At 38.1% G+C, this 23,749-nt stretch overlaps 1 protein-coding gene across 1 annotated transcript in view; it reads right to left on the bottom strand.

The window, feature by feature from the left end:
* Window positions 1–23,749, bottom strand: part of WDR49 (WD repeat domain 49) — a 139,009-nt gene that overhangs the window by 82,008 nt on the left and 33,252 nt on the right. Inside the window, exons 6-7 of the mRNA XM_042956900.1 lie at window positions 17,301–17,468; window positions 14,200–14,348 (exon numbers count right to left, since the gene is read on the bottom strand). Coding sequence (XP_042812834.1) covers window positions 14,200–14,348; window positions 17,301–17,468 — 317 coding nt within the window. The remainder of the gene's footprint in view (window positions 1–14,199; window positions 14,349–17,300; window positions 17,469–23,749) is intronic.

Here is a 23,749-nt window from a genome sequence, read left to right as displayed (position 1 = left end):
CCTCTTCAATGCCCATCACCTACCCTTCCCTCCCTCCCACTGCCCATCAACCCTCAGTTTGCTCTCAGTTTTTAAGAGTCTCTTAACATAAGCCTCTTCTTAACACTTCTTGTCCATGGTAAATGATCCCAGTTCCTTCAACCATCTTAACATCAGAACTCACTGATCCATAGCAACCTCTTGATTCTCTCAGTCTTTGCACTTTCTCTCCAGGGGAGGATCATCATTCAGATTTTTTCAACTTTTGAAACCATAGTTGGATATGTTGACGGTGTGAAATCCAATAGCACTTGAGGGCTTTATTCACAGCCCATCCCACATCCCTCTAAACCTCAAGCCCTACTCCTCAGAGACAGCCTTTTTTAAATTATCTTTTAAATTTTTATTACTTGGAGACAGCCTTCTTTAACTCTTCCTGAGTCATGGATTTCTCCATGACACCAAATAATAGCAGTGTGTGTGTGTGTGTGTGTGTGTGTGTGTGTGTGTGCGCAAATATCACATATTGATCAAATGACTCTCCTTTGAATGAAAAGGCGTTGCTTACATGCTCTTTCTCCCTTCTCACTCCTCCCAATCTAAACTTTTTTTTCTGGCCCTACTGGTTGTGATACTTTAAAATAATACACTTACACATTAATTATCACATTATCAGTTTAAGACAGTATCTCTCTACTCATCAAAATGTAAGATAAATCCTCAGAACGGATCCAGTATTTCAGGTGTGTTCTACACTGTTATAGGCGCTGTGACCGCTTTCAAGTCACTTATTTTCGCATCGTGATTAAGTCACTCCATCAGGAATTTTGCTAACCTTGAGGCTCTGTGCAAAACTCTTAAATCTTACTCCCACGAACAAATAATCAAGCCAGACGTTTACCATCCTACCTTCAAAAATCTGATGCTTTAAGCTAAGACTAGGATTTTCCTACTTTTTGTTCAAAGTTTCCAAGTATGACAATATAGTTTTGAATCCTAATTCAGCTATATTGACAATTCCTCCCTAATTTGTCCACATATCCCATGAGACATAATAGATGTTCAATAATTTTTTTTTAAATTTGTTGAACATTGTGGCTCAGCTAATAACTATTTATCCAGCTCATTGGTGGAGTTCATCAGCTAGGATAAAATCCAAGAATATAGAACCCCATAAAAACTTGCCTCACTTCTGCATCGTTATTCACCCAATTGCAAATCTCATAAAATCCACAATGACATTTTATGAAACTTTTCAAACATCTTATAGAAATAATTATGCTTAATGTATAGGGTAATCTCTCCATCTACCAACAATTATAACAAACTTAAAATGACCTAGTCAACCCCTGCCAGATAAACAGCATTACCAATCCTTCTAACCCCAAGAATATATATTTATGAAGTAAGTTGGTTCTGTGGCAAGAATTTTTCATTAAACAACCATTCTGGTTCTTAAACATTACTAAATTATTTCTATTTAAACTATTCTGGCAATACTCCAGAATATATTTATCCTCAAAAATATAAATACTATAATAACAAAGACTTGCAAATATTTTTCAATGTGCTCTAAATATAAATAGAATTGATAAACTTATTTTGAATGTTAAAGCCACAAGATTAGACTTATCTCCATCATTCTCAAACACTCGTACTGCTTATAATCGTTATACCCTCATTGTTCAGAATCCTGTCTTGTTTAGTATAGACTCCCTTCTAAAAAATAGAAACTAACTTCATGTCAGGATAATAATCTGGGGCATAGTTGAATACAGATTAATAATAACTCAACAGTATTAATGGACTATAATTTTCACAGAATCATTTTCCACTGTGTTGTTCAAGTAATTTATATTGCCTTTCATATTTTATTGACACTTAGTTGCATAAATTAAATGAAAAGTTAAAAATAGATGAGCGATAACCTCTTGTCTATGATAGGTCAGTTCTTGCTATTAGCAATCAAAACTAGAAATATGTTTTTATCAAAATGTGTATATTCATTACTTGTTCTTAAAATTAATTTTATTGTTCTGATTTCTCTTCTTCCTCTGAAGATCCCTTAACTCTCTTAGTGATCCTCGATCCCTTTAAGTCCCCTCCCATCTTTAATTCTCTAATTTTTCTCTCTGTTGAGAATCAAAGCAACAATATTGATGTATTACCATCATTGCACAGAACAGTGTTCTAGTATTCTCTTAGAAATCATGTCACATACCATGTTTTCCAGTTTTTCTACGCTACCACATTCTATACAAATGGTTCTTAATCTTGACGTTAGAAACACCAATGGTACCTTAGAAATGACCTATTTGGGCCCTTCTGCCAGGTCTATTAATCAGAATCTCTGAGGATGGGGCTCAGGTATTAGTGTTTTGTTTCCTTGTTTTTGTTGGTTCGTTTTTAATTTCCCAAGCATTTCTTTTGCATTCTACCTTGACTGCTTCTCTACATGGTTTTAAGGTCAGTGCTAATATCCTTGAACAAGAAATCTTTCTCTCAGCTTAGTCAGTAATATTATGTGGCTTGGCTTTAAACCAGATAACTATATTCCCCTTCTTTCCTCATCAGTCTTTACGCTTTTAATCACAAAAATATCTCACGTTAATTCAGTTTTATTAATCACATTCTTTGACAAAATGTAACTTAAATATCTAGTTAGTATTTGAGAAGCCCGGGTTCTTCTCTGTTACGTTGAAATTGACTTCAGGGATAGAATTAGGCTACAGTGTAGAAAGACATATATTTAATACCAATTTTCATTCCAGATTTCCTAGAGAGGTTTTCGTCATTCTCAGTAGGAAAAATAGATAGACTGACAAACATCTAAGCTTAAAACTTACAATTGAACAATTGATGCTTTTTTATTTTATATTTTCCACAAATTTTCATTTAAACTGCACATCCAGCTTTCATCATGATAGCTGAGAACTTGTGATGTCCGTCCACACTCAGCCTTCCTAAGTCTAGTCCTTGAAATGGCATGTTTGGGAGCTTTCTATTTCATCTCCATTTTTATATTAAAAGGAATGAGTACCCGAGCTTATGATTTAATAGCATGACAACAGTTAGCTTTTTACGTAACGACGTGGACATATTTTTCTGCCTAAACTTCCCCTTGTTTCAACTGTTGGCCATTTAATAATGCAGGATTATCAAAGCAAATATTTTGTTATTTGTATACATTAGAACAAGAAGTCACTGGGCTGAGACCAGACACCCAGACCCTCATTTTAATACTACTCCAAGTTGGCAGTTCAGGTATGCAATGTTACTTTTTCATTTCCTCACCTTTCTCCTAAAGGGACCCCTGCCAGCTCTGAAATTCTCTCAATTCTGTCTAGAATGTACCGAGGTTGCTCAACCTATTATCTGTGCATTCCAAAACAACAACAATTCAAACAGATTTAAGAACGTGCACTCTGAAGACTGGACCAAAGAAATGTAGGACCTCACCATGTTGTCAGTCTAATTTTGCTGAAGAATTTTTTTCCCTGCTTCCTGCAAGAGACAGCATCATTTCACATAAACATAGTAAAACTGTACTAAACAGATACAAAAATAAATAAATAAAACTGTTATTTTGTCCTCTACTAGATTTGTAAATGGGTAACTTCATGGATAGGTGGATGCATGAATAGATACGGATAGATAAAGAATCTGTTTTCAGTGCACTTTCTAAAACCAAATCAGCATTATTTATATACTGGCAACATCTCCAAGTTTTTCTTTTAATTTTTTTTTAACATTTATTCATTTTTGAGAGACAGAGAGAGAAAAAGCGTGAGTGTGGGAGGGGCAGAGAGAGGGAGACAACAGAATCAAAAGCAGGCTCCGGGCTGAGCTGTCAGCACAGAGCCCAACACAGAGCTTGAACTCAGGAGAGATCATGACCTGAGCTGAAGTCGGACGCTTAACCGACTGAGCCACCCAGGCGCCCCTCCAAGTTTAATTCAAAGTAGGAGACAAAAGAGGCTTATAGTTTCCCAATAATGATATAAAAGTGAGGGAAAGAAAAGTAGAAAACAGACTCAGGTGACTATCAAAGTGAGACCTGTTTGGCTTCATCAAACATTTGCTACTAACTCCTGTAGTCCTGTAGGGGATAGATATAAAATGAAACAAGAAAAAGGGAAAGAGAGTATGTATCACGAGGGGATTTTGAGGACAGCAGTACAGCCGCTCAGCTCTCCAGGGTAATCCACAAAAATGGATAACCTACTTGCAGACGATAGCATAACAGGACCTGATGGAATTGGGTCTCCTGAATAGTCCTTTATGTTTTAACAAGCTTATTTATTTAGAATTTAAGCCTCTGGATAATCCACGAAAGCATCACCAGTGAACCCTTAAAGGCTATTTTGTTTGACATGATATATGCAAGCAAAAGTATTCTACTGAATACCTCAGATAATGTTTTATCATAAAGTCATAGAACAGAGTTTCCTTTAAGAAATATTTTTACCAGTTTTTTCCCCCCAGGATTGAAGTCAAACCCAAAATATTGGCTGGAAATTAAAATCTTCTCTTGAGCTAATCATCTTTAAATTGTTACCAGAACCATTATCTTCTCTGTTTTTTTTTTGTTTTGTTTTGTTTTTTTGTTTTCATTCTTTTCAATGAAAATGAGAGAAGATCTAAAGCTCTAAGACTTAAATTTCTGTTAGGTGTTGGTTTGTATATTCTATTGCTGAACTAGAAAAAGTCAAAACCTTTCTAACTAACACTGTGAATTATTCTGCAAAAATCTCATTGATGTCCTAGTTCAGCCTTAATAAATTTAAATTTAATAAACTCAAGTTTAATACACTTAACTAATACCAACATTTTATTTCAGGTGATACCCTTTTTCAGAACAAAAGTTTACTTGGGATATTGAAAAAAATCTCAATTAAACTGATTTTTTTGCCCTTATCATTACTCACATAACAGAATTTTTCTTAGTCTTCAAAACACTTTTTTTTCTAATTTTGCTTTTCAAAGATCACCATTCCTATCTTATTTTACAAAGTAAACTTAAACACTTCAAATTTCTTTCTTCCTCTCTCTCTCTCTCTTTCTTTCTTCTCTCTTGAGATCTATACTAATCACAGCTTTGAAGCAAACAAATGAAAACCAGCTGGAACAAGAGAACTCTGGTTCAAGTGTCATTACAGTCTAGGTTTTTGTAGGGGGCCTTTCTGCTTCAAAGGAACACAGTTCTGAACAGAACATCATTTCTGCTGCCTTGCTGAGTTTTCAAGGAGTGGGAACAATCTCCACAGATCCAAAAGAAAAAAGAAGAAAAAAGTAACAAACTTAACACGGAAAAGCTCCTACAACCGGGAGCTTGAGCCGTGGACCATCCGCTAGGTGCAGGCACCGACCATCCGCTAGGCGCAGACACCGAGGCAAGACTGTTCGATTAAACTGGACAAGAGAAAGGGAGCACGTGGTAGCCGTAGGCGGCATCCTTGCTCGCTTCCACCTTCAGAAACAAATAGAAATTTCTGGAGGAGAGCATCTACAGTTTAGTTCCTCAGAATGCCTAGAGTTTAGCAACAGTGACAAATGAGGTGACAATAAAAGATAACAAAACATAAAAAGGAAACAAGTCACCAAGAGAAAGAATCACCAGAATAGCCAATATCGGATTTAGATCTTTCAAAGTCCAGATACTGGAATTATTACATAAGGACAGATGATAATTACGTGGAAATGAAAGAGCTAGAAGTCAAAATCCCCAAAATGAGCAAGCACCAAAAGACTATCCCAAATTACCAGTTAACAAAAATGTTTTAGAAGAAAAATACTACATTAAAATAAAAAACTCAATGAATGGGTTATATAGACAGGGGCCACACCTCCTAAAGGTGGTCACACTTGCTAAGATACGTACAAAAAACCTCAACAAGGAATGGGAAAGAGATTCGTGGCATGAAATTTTTCTGAAAGATGGCTAAAAGAATGAATACATGGTGAGATAGAGGCTGTGGTTTCTCAGTACTTTACAGATGTCGAATATCATCATATTCAATCAAATTTCAACCCAAATACTAGTGTATTTTTTTTTCATGGAACATGAATATTGATCCTAAAATGTACTTGGAGGGATAAAATGCAGAAGACTGTTAAAACTGAAAAAGGGAAAGAAGAAGTAGAAAACGACCTACCAGGTATCAATAGTTATGCTGGTTGGATAGTGTATTATGTAGGAAAAGACAAGTAGACTGATAGAAAGAATAAAGCATCCAGAAACAAATTCATATACATACAGTAATTCAAATGATGATAACAATAGCATTTCAAACCAGTGAGAGACAAATTATTCAAAAAATAATTTGGATATCCGTTTGTAGGAAAAAAAAACTTTAGATAAACTGCAAAGGTAAATGCAAAATATATTCAACAACAGAAAAAACTATTGGTAGAAAATAAAGGAGATATTTCATATTTTATAAATAGGAAGTATGGAAGACATTCCTAAGCTAGATATAAAATCTAGAGCCATAAAGAAAATCATTTCTTATATGCTTGAAACAAGTGAAATATTGCATTATCTATAGTAAAGGAAAATTAAAATATTTTTCAAACTACTACAAATCAATAAGAAAAAGACAAGAGCTAATAAGATGAAGGGCATGATCAGGTAATACATCCCCCAAAAATAAATAAGGAAAAAGAAATCTGAAAAAGAAACTCATCATAGGTTTTTGTCCATCAGATTCACACACAAAAAAGTGACCACATTAATAGCATCCATTATTGACACGATTGGAGAAACAGGCATATTTACACACGTCTGATAAGTATATCGACAAGTACAATGTTTCTAGATCTAAATCAGGATTATTTAAAAAAATTTACTGTTTATTTTTGAGAGAGAGAGAGAGAGAGAGAAATAGAATGAGTGGGGGAAGGGCAGAGAGAGAGGGAGACACAGAATCTGAAGCAGGCTCCAGGCTCTGAGCCATCAGCACAGAGCCCAATGCGGGGCTCAAATTCTGACTGGTGAGATCATGATGTGAGCCGAAGTCAGATGCTTAACCAACAGCCACCCAGGCGCCCCGAAATCAGCAATATTTAAAAAAAATATTTAAGGAATGCATCTCTGTTGACCCAAGAGCATTCAATCTAGGGACTTATATTAGTAACTTATCACAAAGAAATTAACATACAGTGTTTTAAAGTGTGTGTGTGTGTGTGTGTGTGTGTGTGTGTGTGTAAGACGGTTTATAAAGGTTGGGGCACCTGGGTGGTTCAGTCGGTTAAGCTTATCACTTTGGCTCAGGTCATGATCTCAGGGCTCAGGTCATAATCTCCCGGTTTGTGAGTTTGAGCCCCCCATCAGGCTGTCAGCACAGAGCCCAGTTTGGATCCTCTGTCCCCTTCTCTCTCTGCCCCTCCCTCACTCATGCTTGTACATGCTCTCTCTCTCTCTTTCTATCTCAAAAATAAACAGAAAAAAATTTTAAAAAGATTGTTTATAACAGTAAAAACTTAGAAATATCTTTTACAATCAACAGGTGCTTGATAATAAAGTTATGACTATCTATTACTATGGATTACTATGCATCAAGTAAAAATTCAGGTCTCTGTGTAGTCACACAGAAAGATCTCCAGGAGCTATTCTTTAAGGAAAACCAAGCTGCAGAAAAAATGTCTTGTATGATACCATTTACATAAAAACTAATAATAAATACTACCTTGTATTTGTACTCATACACAGGATAGTATATATAATACTATAATACAATACAATATAACATAATAAAATAAAATATATTATATTATTATATATACATAATATATAATACAGTTAACCCTTGAACAACATGGGCTTGAACTCTGCAGGCCCACTTATATGTGATATTTTTTTTTTAATTTTTTTTTTTTAACATTTATTTATTTTTGAGACAGAGAGAGACAGAGCATGAACGGGGGAGGGGCAGAGAGAGAGGGAGACACAGAATCGGAAGCAGGCTCCAGGCTCTGAGCCATCAGACCAGAGCCTGACGCGGGGCTCGAACTCACGGACCTCGAGATCGTGACCTGAGCTGAAGTCAGACGCTCAACCGACTGAGCCACCCAGGCGCCCCTGTGATATTTTTTTTAATATAAATTCAGTATAGTGCTGCAAATGTATTTGCAAATGTATTTACTCTTCCTTATGTTTCCTTAGCATTGCCTTTTCTCCACCTTACTTTGTGGTAAGAATACCGTCTATAATACATAAAATATACAAAATATGTGTTACTCAACTACTTATGATTAACTTACTTATCAGTAAGACTTCTAGTCAACAGTAGTAGGCTACTGGTAGTTAAGTATTTGAGGAGTGAAAAGTTATACATGAAGTTTTGGCTATGTGTGGGGTAAGTGCCTCTAACTCCCACACTATTTAAGGGCCAACTGTATAACAAAAATTATGAGAAGATATACATCAAGGGTTAATAATGGCTGTTTCTTGGGAGAGAAATGGATTTGAAGGGGAAATAAACAAAAGGAGTATCCATTTTTTGTACTACATTTTTCCTCATTTATAATTTTTATGGAAGGGCATTAACCTATTTACCTGTGTAGTTTTTTTTTAAATTTTTTTTAATGTTTATTTATTTTTGAGACAGAGAGAGACAGAGCATGAACGGGGGAGGGTCAGAGAGAGAGGGAGACACAGAATCTGAAACAGGCTCCAGGCTCTGAGCTGTCAGCACAGAGCCCGACGCGGGGCTCGAACTTACGGACCGTGAGATCATGACCTGAGCCAAAGTCGGATGCTTAACCGACTGAACCACCCAGGTGCCCCTTTACCTGTGTAGTTTAAACAAAATGAAAATGGCTTTGTTTCTGGATGAACAGAGGGAAGTTGAGGAGGAAGAGTACACAGAAGGAAAAGGAAGACAAGCAGGTAAGATATAATCATAACACAAAGTCTCACTTTGTATTTTTCTTATCAACTTTGGGTCTACAATGTAGAAATCAGGGTCTGAAAAAAATCAGAACCTCAAACAAACATTCCTAAAATTTTTATGGAATCACAAAAGACCCTGAATAATTACAGCAGTCTTGAAAAAGAAAAAGAAAGCTGGAGGCATCACAATTCCAAACGTCAAGCTATGTTATGAAGTTGCAATCATGAAAACGGTATGGTACTAACACAAAAACAGACACATAGATCAATGGAACAGAAAACCCAGAAGTGGACCCAACTTCTGGCCAACTATATGGCCAACTAATCTTTGACAAAGCAGAAAAGAATACCCATTAACAAAGACACTCTCTTCAACAAATGGTATTGGAAAAACTGGACAGCAACATGCAGAAAAATGAAATTTTCTTATACCATACACAAAAATAAATTCAAAATGGATGAAAGACCAACATGTGACACAGGAAACCATCAACAGCCTACAGAACACAGGCAGCAACCTCTTTGACATTGGCCTGAGCAACCTCTTACCAGACACATCTCTGGAGGCAAGGGAAACAAAAGCACAACTTGAGCTATTGGGACTTCATCCAGATAAGGAACAAAGGAAATAGTAAAGGAAACAATCAACAAAACTAAAAGGCAGCCTGTGGGATGGGAGAAGATATTTGCAAATTACATCTCTGATAAAGGGTTGGAATCAAAGATCTGTAAAGAACTTATCAAACTCAACACCCCTCCAAAAAAATCCAGTGAAGAAATGGGCAGAAGACACGAGCAGACATTTTTTCCAAAGAAGACATCCAGATAGCTAACAAACACATGAAAAGATACTCAACATCACTCACCATCAGGGAATGACAATTCAAAACTACAATAAGCTACCACCTCACACCTGTCAGAATGGCTAAAGTTTACAACACAAGGAACAACCAGTGTTGATGAGGATGTGGAGAGAGGGGAACCGTCTTATATTATTGGGAATGCAATGCAAACTGTTGTAGCCGCTGTGAAAAACAGTATGAGTTTCCTCAACAAGTTAAAAATAGAACTATACTACGAACCAGCAATTGCATTAGTATACTAGGTATTTACCCAAAGTATACAAAAATACTGATTTGAAGGGGCACATGCACCCTAATGTTTACAGCAGCATTATCAGGAATAGCCAAATTATGGAAAGAGCCAATGTGCCCATCAACTGATGAACGGATAAAGAAGATGTGGTATATAGATACAATGGACTATTACTCGACCATCAAAAAAATGAAATCTTGCCATTTGCAGTGATGTGGATGGAGCTAGAGGGTATTATGATAAGCAAAGTAAGTCAGTCAGAGCAAGACAAATACCATATGATTTCACTCATATGTTGAATTTAGAAAAACAAAACAGATGAACATAGGGGAAGTGGGGGAAGGGGGGAAGAGAGGAAAGCAAGCCATAAGAGAGTCTTAGCTATTGAGAACAAACTGAGGGTTGATAGAGGGGAGGTGGGTGAAGGATGGGCTAAATGGGTGATGGGTATTAAGGAGGGCACTTGTTCTGTTATGCACTGGCTGTTTTAAGTGATGAATCACTAAATTCTACTCCTGAAGCCAATATTACACTATATGTAACTAGAATTTAAGTAAAAATTTGAAGAAAAAAAAAGAAGAAAAATCACAACCTTAAATGAAGGATTAAGTTCCAAAGGATATGATTCTGATGGGCAAATCAGGTGAAGAGCCTAGAAGAGTTAGGAGCAATAGAAGAGGCTAATCAGGCTCACGGGTTGCAATGTTGGCCTCCAGCAGAGAGATCTCTGCTAGGCTTTGAAAATCCTTTTACTCCCCATGGTAATTCCTCCTCCAAATCCCCAAGTTACTAACCCCCAGCAGGGTGCTGTCATTAGTGAAGTTTAGGAGTCTAAAGCAAAATGCAAATGGACTATTATTTAGTGTGGTACCAAATTTACCAAATTCTATAGGGATAAATTTATTTAATCATCACTGGAAAATGGTACTACAGCAGTCTTCCAAAAACAAAACAAAACAAAACAAAACAAAACAAAACAAAAACCCACCACCTGAAGTCTCAGATCATTTTTGGAAGAAATTATTTAGATCTAAATTGCTTTGGTCTGAAAGTCTCTAACTCATTGACAAAAATATGATTCATTCAAAGGCTCTTTGAAAAAAAAAAGATGTTGTCTTTCATTTGCCCTGTTCCTTTACCCTAGTCCCATAAAACATCCAAAAGAATTGTATAGCAATAAAGCAAAGGCTTAACCTGGTAGTAGAAAGCCCTGTTTGTTATAAAGACGTAAAGACAAGATTACTATACCTTTATCAAAGTGAAATGGATTTAGACTAATGTAAAAGACAGCATGACAAGCTTTATTACAACGTAATGGTTTAGAAGTCAAAGCAAAAATAGAATGATAAAACAGCTTTGGGAGAGGCTAGGTAGTCTTAACATTGATGATACCTATACACAATCAATTGTGACTCCGATGACTTTTTTTTTTTTTTCACTCGCTTTTAAAGTTATAAAACCCTTTGTGCATTAAAACCGCAGTGGGTAACTGATGTCAGCCTTCTCTGGCTCTCAAATGATTTCAAGGAGAAACCAAAAACAAGAAGCAGAAAACCAGTTAAGCAGAAGCATGCAGGCAGTATTTTTGAACAATCATATATGATAGAAACACAATGTATTAAGATGACCTAAGGGGTCTTTCACACATCTGTGTGGAAATCAGTAAACCTTAATTTTTACAACCAAAGTCTGCCTTGTGACACGCAATTATACCTTGGAGAACTGCTTGCGAGCAGGTATACCCTTCCCTTCGTTTTGTATACAATCCCCTATAAATTGACAAACTTTGGGGGCACCTGGGTGGCTCAGTCAGTTAAGCGTCCGACTTCGGCTCAGGTCATGACCTCGCGGTCCGGGGGTTAGAGCCCCGCATCGGGCTCTGTGCTGACAGCTCAGAGCCTGGATGGAGCCTGTTTCAGATTCTGTGTCTCTCTCTCTCTCTGACCCTCCCCCGCTCATGCTCTGTCTCTCTGTGTCTCAAAAATAAATAAACGTTAAGAAAAAATTTAAAAAATAATAATAAATAAATAAATAAATAAATAGACAAACTTTGGAGCAGTTCTTCAGAACAACCTGAAATCCTGTCTCCCAGGGTAGAGTCTTCAATAAGACAAATAAAGTGTTTACTAACCCACTCTAAGATGGGTTTTTTTTTTTCTTTCACTCAACACTTTCATGGAATTCTGTAATGATAAAATACTTGTTATTTGTTTCGTATTTGTTTGATAAAGACTCATTCATTTAAGATGTATGGACGAGTTACTATGTGTTTGGCACAATTCAAAAAAGATATAATAGTCCTTAACCTCATCGATCCCATCGGCTAATTGATAGTTACACTATTTTATATGTCCCATTTAACATGTGTTTAAGTACATTAATATGTGCTATGTCCTGGGAAACAGAAAAAAACGAACTCAACAAATAACCTTTGTTCTTAAGGACTCAAAATCTAGGAAAAGATACATGTATAACCTTTGAGTACCCAAAGCACATTACTGTTCAATTCAGTAGTGGAAGTTATATCCACGTGCTCAAAGATCTCAAAAAATAAAACAACTAAATGTGATGAGGACATCAATAACGTTTTCAGTCTGAGTTTTTTGGTACTTTGGATTCATAGTTACATGTCTTCCCTTCAAGGTGTCAACAAATAACCACAGAACAAACACTACAAGGTGCCAGACACAGGGATACCAAGGATACAAGCCAAAAAGACACCACCCCCTGGTTAAGGAAGCAAACTAACAGTTAATTTTGAAACAACAGGATACATGTTCCAATAAGAGACACACAGGTGCAACTGGAGTGTGGAGTGTGCAACAGAAGTCTGTGTGAAAGACTCCAGAAAGTTTGAGACTGAGGGTGAAAAGAGGTTTGTCAATTGATCATCAAGGAGAGGGAACTAAAGGCAGAAGAAAGAGCACACTGCAGAGCCCTGAGGCAGCAGGGTGGGAACAGCCAACTGGGATATGGCTGAAGCCTTAAATGAATGAAAAAGAAAAGCAGGAAATAAAGTGGGGCTGACACACTGGGAGAGGGCTTTGTATGAAAGCTTAAGAATTCTGGAGTTGATACTTAGACGGAGGATTAGATGAAGTGCTAAAAAAGCTTTTTTTTTACAAACCGCTTCATTAGCAGGACAAAGGGCAGACTGGAGTCAGATCATCTGGATGTTGGGAGAAATGTTAGGAAATCTTTGTTATATTTTGGGTAAAAGAAAATGAGATTTTGAACTAAGAGCAGTGGCAGCAGAGAGGGAGAGGTGAGGCTGATAAACATATTTTGATGGTAGAATCAACCAGAATTGGGAGAAGATTGACACAATCGGTATTACAGCAAAATATACAAGTTTGGCAGGACCTGTGAGTGGGATGAGGCTAAGGAGTTGAAGATGAGTTTCTGTTTAGATTTTACATATACACGTATCACTTTAGAATAAAATAAAAAGTCAGATTCATTGAAAGCCTCAGGTGGGGCCTGTTCCCATAAGCCTATAGCCCTGCGCCCCTTCTCTTCACAACCAAGTGTCTTGAAATCTGTCACATGTTAACTGGATCTATAAATTAGGCATTATGCAAAATGAAAGTTTGACAGAGAAACAAATGACAAGATTATTAGAGATTAAGAAATTTTCCTAAGGGGAATATGGGTAGTAAATAATGTGGTCAGGATTCAACCTGGATGCCTGGTTCTGGTACCATGTTTTTGTCTGACATTTAACAAATATCCCATCAACATCACCAAATGGAAATGGACTGATTTACACAATCGAAATGTACTTAATGAACTTGATAGTCTTCAGGTTAACTTAAATTTCTAATTTACCGAATTTCTTCAATATAAAAAAAAATAACTAATTAGCTGTGCCTATTCCACATCTTACAATTACCAAGCAACATTTCCCCATCGCTATTTTTTTTTTCTATTGCATTAGTGAGAACTTTGGAAACTCTCCAGATGTGAGCTTCTGAGAGTGCAGCTATAAAGATTAAATCCACGAGTATATCATTTAGAAAAGTTTTTTAAGGAAATACTTTGTCTAGTTGCCCAGGACTATGCTTAAGTTACCATAAATATCTTTTCCTAATTTAGATTTCCAAAGACATAGTATTTAGCCAGTATATTTTAAAAATCTACACCATCCCCCAGAGGAATTCAGGACCAAGGATAGATTTAGGGAGGAACCCAGGAGGCAGAAGTAAATACTTTCAATGTAGGATATCACTTACTTTATCTTTGGAGAAGCTGAAAAGTTGTTTTCTTGCAGCAAAGAATTGGACAGCTATTACGCTGGCTGAGTGACCCCAGAGGACACCAACCGGTTTAGAGACAACATAGGGGTTCCAAAGGCAAACTTTATTGTTGATGCCAGCAGTTGCTAACCAGAATTAGAAAGAAAAAAAAAGTGCTTTTAGTACATGAATAACCCATACCATTTTCTTTTTGAAATGAGTGCATATCGCACATCTGTAGGTTCTTAAATGCTTTCTGAGCACTAATGCACCCCGCCTGGAAGAAAGGAAGATCATGGCAAACTAACAGGCCTGAGTTCTATTACCGGAAAAGGTTGAAATGGAAGGAGACGTGGGGAACGAGTATTCATGGGGCCACAGGACAAGAGAGTCCCGTTTAGGAGGCAGCCAATGGCCCAGCCAGGAGGCCACAAAATCCTGCTTCTCAGTCCTCATGCTTTCCTTCTACTGCTAGCACAGCCTAGGAATATACACCAAGTTACAGTTAGTTATCCCAGGAGTAAGAAAGAACTAAACCAATATTTAAAGTTTCCAAATTAATGAAAAAGATACAGAAAAAATTATTTCCACTGCCATATAAACAATTGAATATTTACAAGCACACAAACAGCAGAATTATATTTTTGACCTGCTCTATTGAGAGAACAAGATATTTTTGAACATGAATTGGTTTTATTCAGGGAGCACATCAAGAGCATGTGGAACAGTGGTGTTTCTGGTCTGTGGAAACTCAGTAGAGCACTCTTTGTTTTTCTCTTCTTTGGGGCCGACTGTAGAGCTGAACTTATTCACTGTTCTCTTTCCAGCACTATGCCAGGTACAAAGTAGTGACAGTGTGTAGGGTTGAAATACTCAATCGATGAATCAATGAAATAGTTGATATTTGCATCCTTCCAAACTCAATTCGCTAACCCAACCTTATCAGATAGATCTACAATTCTCTTTGAAAGGTGAATATTGGCATATTCCTGAGTTTCTATTCAAGGTATCTTTTTTTTTTTTTTTTTTTTTTTTTTTTTTTTTATTCAAGGTATCTTTTACTGTGATTGTCAGCCATGATTGTTAGGGATTTTAGAGACTCAGCCTCCTAGCTGATACCAATACTCTTCATGTGAGTGATAATTGTTACATGAGCGTTATCAGTATGACCCATTCCAAAGGCTATGTATCGCCATTCTCTACAACTACCCTATTAAGTTTTAGTGCCTCACTTTTTCATAGTGTTTGAACTAATGTATATACCATATCAAATTATCAGCTTTCAAAACGTCACATATTTTAAATAGTTAGTGCCCGAAACTTTATAGCTTATTTCCTCAGCTAAAATATACTCTTTCATATCAAAAAAAGAACTCTCATTTTAAACTAAAACTAGGGTAATCTGAAAATGTTCAAAAAGCAGTGGGGGTTGCATTCTGAACAGTGAAAACTTTCTATATTTCATAGTTCTGGTGTAGGTGTGTTGTGGCTATAGAAGCAGCAGCAGCAGCCATAGTGGTAGTAGTAGTCGTAGTCGTAGTAGTGGTAGTAGTAGTAATTGCAGTAGTGGCAGTAGTAGTGGTGGTGGTGGTAGTGGTGGTAGTAGTGGTAGTAGTAGTGGTGATAGTAGTGGTAGTGGTGGTGGTGGTTGTAGTGGTAGCGGTAGTAGTAGCAGTGGTGGTGGTTGTAGTACTAGTAGTGTGGTGGTGGTGGTGGTGGTGGTAGTAGTTATAGTAGTGGTGGTGGTTGTAGTAGTAGTAGTAGTGGTAGTAGTGTGGTAGTAGTAGTAGTGGTGGTGGTGGTGGTAGTAGTAGTGGTGATAGCAGTAGTAGTGGTGGTGGTAGTTGTGGTAGTAGTAGTAGCAGCAGTGGTGGTGGTAGTAGTAATAGTAGTAGTGGTAGTGGTAATAGTAGTGGCCGAGGTAGTTGTAGTGGTGGTGGTTGTAGTAGTAGTAGTGGTGATAGTAGTAGTAGTAGCAGTGGTGGTGACTGTAGTAGTAGTAGTGTCGTAGTGGTTGTAGTAATTGTAGTAGTGGCAGTAGTAGTGGTGGTGGTAGTAGTAGTAGTGGTGGTGGTGGTTGTAGTAGTGGTAGTGGTAGTAGTAGTAGTGGTGGTGGTAGTAGTGGTAGTAGTAGTAGTAGCAGTGGTGGTTGTAGTAGTAGTGGCCGTAGTTGTAGTGGTGGTGGTTGTAGTAGTAGTAGTAGTAGTAGTAGTAGTGGTGGTGATAGTAGTAGTAGTGTGGTGTTGGTAGTGGTAGTAGTTGTAGTGGTGGTGGTGGTAGTAGTTGTGGTGGTAGTAGTAATAGTAGTAGTAGTAGTGGTGGTAGTAGTAGTAGGGGTTGTAGTAGTGGTGATAGTAGTAGTAGTAGCAGTGGTGGTGGTAGTAATTGTAGTAGTAGTGGTGGTGGTAGTAGTAATAGTAGTAGTGGTAGTGGTGGTAGTAGTAGTAGGGGTTGTAGTAGTGGTGATAGTAGTAGTAGTAGCAGTGGTGGTGGTAGTAGTAATTGTAGTAGTGGTAGTAGTAGTGGTGGTGGTAGTAGTAATAGTAGTAGTGGTAGTGGTGGTAGTAGTAGTAAGGGTTGTAGTGGTGATAGTAGTAGTAGTAGCAGTGGTGGTGGTAGTAGTAATTGTAGTAGTGGTAGTAGTAGTGGTGGTGGTAGTAGTCGTGGTGGTAGTAGTAATAGTAGTAGTGGTAGCCGTAGTAGCAGCAGTGGTGGTGGTGGTGGTGGTGGTAGTAGCAGCAGCCGCAACAGCAGCAGCAGGAGGTTGAGCATTCGGTGGTGTTAGAAAGATGGCAGAATAGCAGACACAGCACCAAAACCGTCGTCTTTCTCTGTATCATCTCACATCCCCCACAAATTCTGATAAAAACGCTAATTCAAGCATTGGGGCCCTTTCTCATATTTCCACCCCAATGTAGTTCACACATGCCGCACATCATAATGCATCATTATCAGACATTCTCAGGCAATAAAATGTGAGCTGTTCAACTTGGTCTCTCTGGCAATAAAGCAAGAAGGTGGAGAGGCCCCGTGCATACAAATACACATCCCAGACTATTTATGAGGCCCTCAGAGTTACCATGATTTATTTTACATACCAATTAAATTGAGCCGAGAGTGGTAATCAAAAGCATGAATGCCCTCGGCAACATTGAAGGATGTCATTTTAAGAGGCTTTTTTGATTTCTCTCTCCAAGCCAGCACCACAGTGTTTGTATTGTTGGTTGTACTGGAAATGATAGCATCTAAAGATGCACTGTAAGTAACTGATTAAAAAAAAAAAAAGGATCTTTAGTTGGCTTCTCACAAAACATGAGCAAAATTCAACGGTTTTAATACCTAAAGTCAAAAATTAAACCCAGGTTATGAGGACACAACCCAATACATAGAAAATACCTCATTAATGCCTCCCCACTCCACTAAAGAATTTACAGTGGGAAGTTACAGCAAAGTCTGCATTCTGACCTTTTACCCAATCTAAGGATACCTTGACATTTTTTTTTTTTTTAGTTGGCACACATGGCAGGAAACAACATAATCACAATAATCATATGGGATTCTGGAGTCTTAAGATGAGTGATTGGCCAGATTCCTGGGTTCTTCCTCCTGGATCTGAAGCAGGCAAACAGAAGCTTAGACACCCTCTGCTGCTCTCCCAGGTCCAAACCGTGCCCAAACCATGGTTCGTTTAAGTCATGACTGGACCTAGACAGGGCTCAACGTCTGGCACAAACACAGCCAGGGACTTGGGTAAAATGGCTGTTCCTATGTCCTCAGGGACACAGCACCAGATACCGTGGAAAAAAATCCCATTCCCCAAGCAAGGATCTTGCTGCCTCTTGCCAGGAGGACCTGTCAGACTCCCAGGCTCCAAAAAGCAAATAGCCTGTTCCTCCAGGAACAGTATTCTTATCGCCTCCTTGCTTCCTCTCCATCATTTTCTCTCACCTGTCTTTCCTTCAAAACAGAGAAAAGAGAGAGAAAGAAAAGAGAGAAGAAGGAAGGGAGAACAAACGTAAGAAGTGATCAGTTCCTGGGGCGCCTGGGTGGCTCTGTCGGTTAAGCATGTGACTCTGGATTTCAGCTCAGGTCATGATCTCATGGTTCCTGAGATCAAGTGCCATTGAGGCTCTATGCTGACAGCATGGAGACTGCTTGGGATTCTCTCTCTCCCTCTCTCTGCCCCTCACCCACTCGTGTGTGTGTGTGTGTGTGTGTGTGTGTGTGTGTGCGCGCGTGTGTGTGCGCGCACGCACGCGTGTATGTGCGCACGTGTGCATGCATGGGCTTTCTCTCTTCAAATAAATAAGCATTACAAATTAAAAAAAAAGAAGTGATCAGCTTCTACAAAGGTGAACCTCACTAGGGAGCAATTAATGTCAGGACAATAAAGGTCCCTGAGCACCCGCTATACCACTGCTGCTTCTTTACAGGAAGTACCAACAGACTAAGTCTGATGACATCTGTTCTCATTAGGAAGCAACCTCACTGAAAATATTCCTTTTGTTTACAGAAAATGCTAAGGGTTACTGTAACTTGACTCAGTTGAAGCAATACTATCTGATCTAGAGTATATAACAAACGCTGTATCTTCAAATCCATGGAAATTTCAAGACGTCATTACAGTACAATCAAAATAAAGTATTTCTGTGCAGAAGATTACTTTGTCTTGTGTTCCCACATTACATTGAACTATCATCTTCAGTTTTGAGGCTATAAAGAAAAACACATAAAAAAGTACGTTCTGCTCTGGTATTCGAAGGACTGCTTTTAGATTTGAATCTGCAGGCTCCCAAGTGACATTTATGGGCGTGTAGTGTTACATATCGGAGGCTCAACAATTCACACTTTATTTCCAGACCAAGATATAACTTGTATCTGATTAGACTGTGGAATGCCAGAGCTCCTGAGAATGCCCGAGTAAAAGGTGAGGGTAAAGCCATTTCCTTAAAATCAAATTATCTGATAAATAAAAATGTTTTCCTCCCTTCTTGAAGACAGCAAAGGAAATGATAGGTTATGATGGAAAAGTTTTTAAAATATCAAGCTAGGGAATGGGGTGAGCTGATAAAATAAATGATTTGTTTTTAATATCCTCAGTGAGTTTCAAGATTGGTGGAGGAAAAATACTTTTTAAATTACTTTTAGATACTGTTTTCAGGGGGAAAAAAGTCTTCAGGGAACAACTTGATCATGTCTGTCCATTAAGATGTTCACTTTCCATGCTTCCGCTCTTTGCCACTTAGTCATGAAAAAGGCGTTAAGCGAACTGCCATTGATCCCTGTTCTGTTCTCGTGCGTGTGCGGTCAGGATGACCCTGTGTAATGGCAATTAGTTAAGGTGAGGAAAGTGATCTGAAAATGGAATGTGATCCCTAAAAACCAAGTAAGTAATGCCATTAGGTGAAGTTGAAATAAGCTAGAATGAGGCCACCTGATATCCTCTGCCAACAGGTACAAGCTGTAGCAGAGTAGAAAATGGGGCCATTTCTAAGAACTCTTATTATCATTTTCCAAGCTTTTTTACTTTAGGAGTCATACGGCTTTAGGAAAACACCCTACCTTGAACTTTCTTTGATGATCTCTTGCTTGAGAGAGTTGGTTTTCAGTTACATTTCTTATTTTGAAGTTTGAGTCCCTTTCTCTGAGACCACCACATGGCCGCCTATATTGTGACCAGCTACCATTGTAAGAAGGACAGAAAGAATCACCCTATTTCGTTTTTAAAAATCAAAATGCATCTAACTCAGTACTGCTGGGCACATTAAAAAATAATAATGCAATTAATTTAATGACTGTTCAAAATGCTGATTGGACGCCCATGCCCATGATACAAATGGATCTTAACGCCCATCATGCTGTTAAACAGGCTGCAGGAAGAGACCTCTTCAAACCTAGGCTACCAGCTCAAAGCTCATTTCGACAGCTTTAAACACAGTGAGAGAACTGATAGGAAGGACACGGTGTTCTAGCTAACTCAGGAAGGCACCCTCTTTTTGTCTGGACTGATTTAGATGCAGAGCAGTGGAACAAAGCACAACAAGAGACTAAATGTAGCCCTTATTCCAAACTTCATCTCTATCAATTATAAAGGCTTCCTAAGGAAATGTAGCCTGGTAGCTGTATTCTCAATTCTCTGGCACACCTCTATTAATTAGTGCAGCAATTACTGATTTTGTTGTCAGTCCAAACTGTTTTGTACCTTCTCCCATCCATGGCCAAACAAAGGAGACAAAACACCTTTCAGAGTAATAAAAAAAAAAAAAAAATCAATGCTTTTTTTATTATTGGCAATTTAGTGCTCACTTTTTCAAAAGCTATACTGCCAGTCTATGGTTTCCAAGGTTTCCAATGATATTGTCTATAAGAGGAGACAATTACTTGGGAAAAAAGGAAAACTTCTCTCAGATTTAAGACATTTATGTCTTGCCCCTATTGCATAAAATCTTTGTACTTTACAAGCATTTTTAGAATGTAATTATTTTTCTATTAAAATGTGACACAGAACCACTCAGACAAGATGAAAATATTTCTCCTTCAAAGTTTTAAAATAGAAATCTGAACTTTATCTTAAAGCAGTAAGTTAATATTCTTATGTCTGACTCTAAGTTTTTCCTTTGACATTTCAGTTTTATAAATATTTTATCCTTGGCTTCAACGAAACATTATTACCATACTTGCTCATTTATTTCTTTCTTTCCCCAATTGTATATTCTCTTCTCACACTAAGAATAAAATCAACAAAAAATATTTCTTGAGGAGTTCTAAGAGTATCGATTCATGTCGCTGGGGTAAAAAAAAAAAAAAAAATTATATATCAAATGAAAGCAACTGTTGGTTGCTTGCTCCTGGCAGGTTAAGTCTTGTGGACCAGGGATCACTATTAGGCCCATTGTTCTATTTTTTATTCCTTCCTGCCCTCCTCTCCCTGCTGCATTATTTTAGTATTTCTTTCCTTCTCCTCCTACTGAAATAACTGAGCTGCAAATAAACAAAAAAAGTTGTATTTAAGCTTCTAATAGCTACTGCTAAATCTGGGAACAGGCATTCATTCATTGGTTAGGACTGAATTAGGTCCTTCTTTCACAGGTACTTTGGGCTTCAAATCTAAAATTTGAGATAAGAGGGGCTCCTGGGTGGCTCTGTCGGTTAAGCGTCCAACTTTGGCTCAGGTCATGATCTCGCAGTTTGTGAGTTCGAGCCCCGTGTCGGACTCTGTGCTGACAGCTCAGGGCCTGGAACCTGCTTCAGATTCTGTGTCTCCCTCTGCCCCTCCCCTGCTCATGCTCTGTCTCTCTCTGTCTCTCAATAATAAATAAACGCTAAAAAAAATTATTTTTAAGAAAAATTAAATTTGAAATAAGAGAAAATGTTATAAACTCTTCACCTTTCTAGACTCTATATACTTTTTAAATTGCCTTCTCCCCTATCCATTTTCCTCAATATTGATTCACATAGTATTAAACTATATACTATTTGCAATCTTTTTTACCCCAATCACTTTTTTAACCATAAAAAACCCCCTATTTTTTTTTAAATCTACTAATAATGAGCAAGATTTCTTTTGGTATCTCTCTTTCCTTTTGAAATATTTTTCAGTAGTATTTATCCAGTGTCTTAATCTATTCAGGCTGCTATAATGAAATATACAGACCAGGTAGCTTAAACAACAAAAATTTATTTTTCACAGTTTTGGAGACTGGGAAGTCCAAGATCAAGGCACTAACAGATTCAGTGTCTGGTAAGGGCCCATTTCCTGGTTCATAGGTGGCCAAATTCTTGCTGCATCCTCACATGGGAAAGAAGTGAGAGACTCTCTGAGGTGTCTTATAAGAGCATGAATTCTATTCATGAGAGCTATACTAGCCACCTCCGAAAGGCACTACCTTCTTTTTTTTTAAATTTTTTTTAATGTTTATTTATTTCTGACAGAGAGAGATAGAGCATGAGTGGGGGAGGGGCAGAGAGAGAGGAAGTCCCAGTATCTGAAGCAGGCTCCAGGCTCTGAGCTGTCAGCACAGAGCCCGACGTGGGGCTTGAATTCACGAATGGTGAGATCGTGACCTGAGCTGAAGTCGATCGCTCAACCAACTGAGTCGCCCAGGCGCCCCAAAAGGCACTACCTTCTAATACCATCATATGGGGCTTAGGATTTCAACATATGAATTTGGAAATGGACACAAACATTTAGTCCCTAACATTCTGCCCCTCCCCTATCCATGTCCTTCTTGAAAGCAAATTACATCCCAATAGTCTCAAAAGTCTTAACTCATTCCAGCATCAACTCTAAAGTCTAAGTTCAAAGTCTCATCTAAATCAGATACAAAGACTTGGGATACAATTCATCCTGGGGAAAATTTCTTTCCAAGCTGTGAACTCAAGAAATCAAACAAGTTGTGTGCTTCCAAAAAAGTGGTGGAACAGGCATATGGTAAGCATTCCCATTCCAAAGGGGAGAAATAGGAAAGAAGAAAGGGGTACTAGATACCAAGTAAATACAAAGTCTAACCAAGAAAACTCTGTGAAACCTTAACACTCAAGAATAATTCTCTTTGGCTTGATGCTCTCCCTTACAAATCCACTGGAATGGCCATGCTACTCCCGAGGCTTGGTGCTGCTGTCCACCTATGCTGCAGCTCTCTGAGGGGCTCCCACTGCTGTGCTGGCTCCTCTGGGTGTGGCTACACCATGACTCTCTGCAGAGCCATCATCCCTTCAGAGCTAGGTTGGGACGACCTGGCCCACGTGAACCAGAGAGGCAGCCCCATCCTCTGAAACCATTCTGCAATATCTCAGAAGAAAAGAAACAGAAACTCAAAGGCATAGAAAGAAAATCTAACTAAACTAAAACATAGTGATTTAAAATAAATTTTATTTATTTATTTTTAATTTTTTTTTAATGTTTATTTATTTTTGAGACAGAGAGAGACAGAGCATGAATGGGGGAGGGGCAGAGAGAGAGGGAGACACAGAATCGGAAGCAGGCTCCAGGCTCTGAGCCATCAGCTCAGAGCCTGACGCGGGGCTCGAACTCACGAACCATGAGATCGTGACCTGAGCTGAAGTCGGACACTCAACCGACTGAGCCACCCAGGCGCCCCTAAAATAAATTTTAAAAAGACCGAATAAACATGTATAAAGCTTATTGCAGGATAATATGAAACATCTAAGATATTTCACACATATAATAGGAGCCCCAGAAAAAAGAAAAGGAAGGGGTCAGACAATTTTGGGAAAAATAACAATAGAAAAATTTCCAAATTTAATAAAAACTACAGACCCATATATCCAAGAATTTCAGTGAATTCTAAGCAGTGTAAAAACACACACACTCTCTCTCTCTCTCTCTCTCTCTCACACACACACACACACACACACACATACACACACCAATAAACTGAAGCACATCACAAGTAAGCTACTTAAAAACAGTGAGAAAGGGAAAATAGGGCAAAACATGGTACCATGTGTTACAGTAGACACTATGGAGAATAAAAAACCTATCATACGCCCTAAGAAGATCGTTTAGCTTTCAGTTTATGTATAC

Source organism: Panthera tigris, chromosome C2 (assembly GCF_018350195.1).
Source record: "Panthera tigris isolate Pti1 chromosome C2, P.tigris_Pti1_mat1.1, whole genome shotgun sequence".
NCBI classification, from domain to species: Eukaryota; Metazoa; Chordata; class Mammalia; order Carnivora; family Felidae; genus Panthera; species Panthera tigris.
Note: the sequence above shows the minus strand (reverse complement) of the source record. Positions and strands in the feature narration are given on the sequence as shown.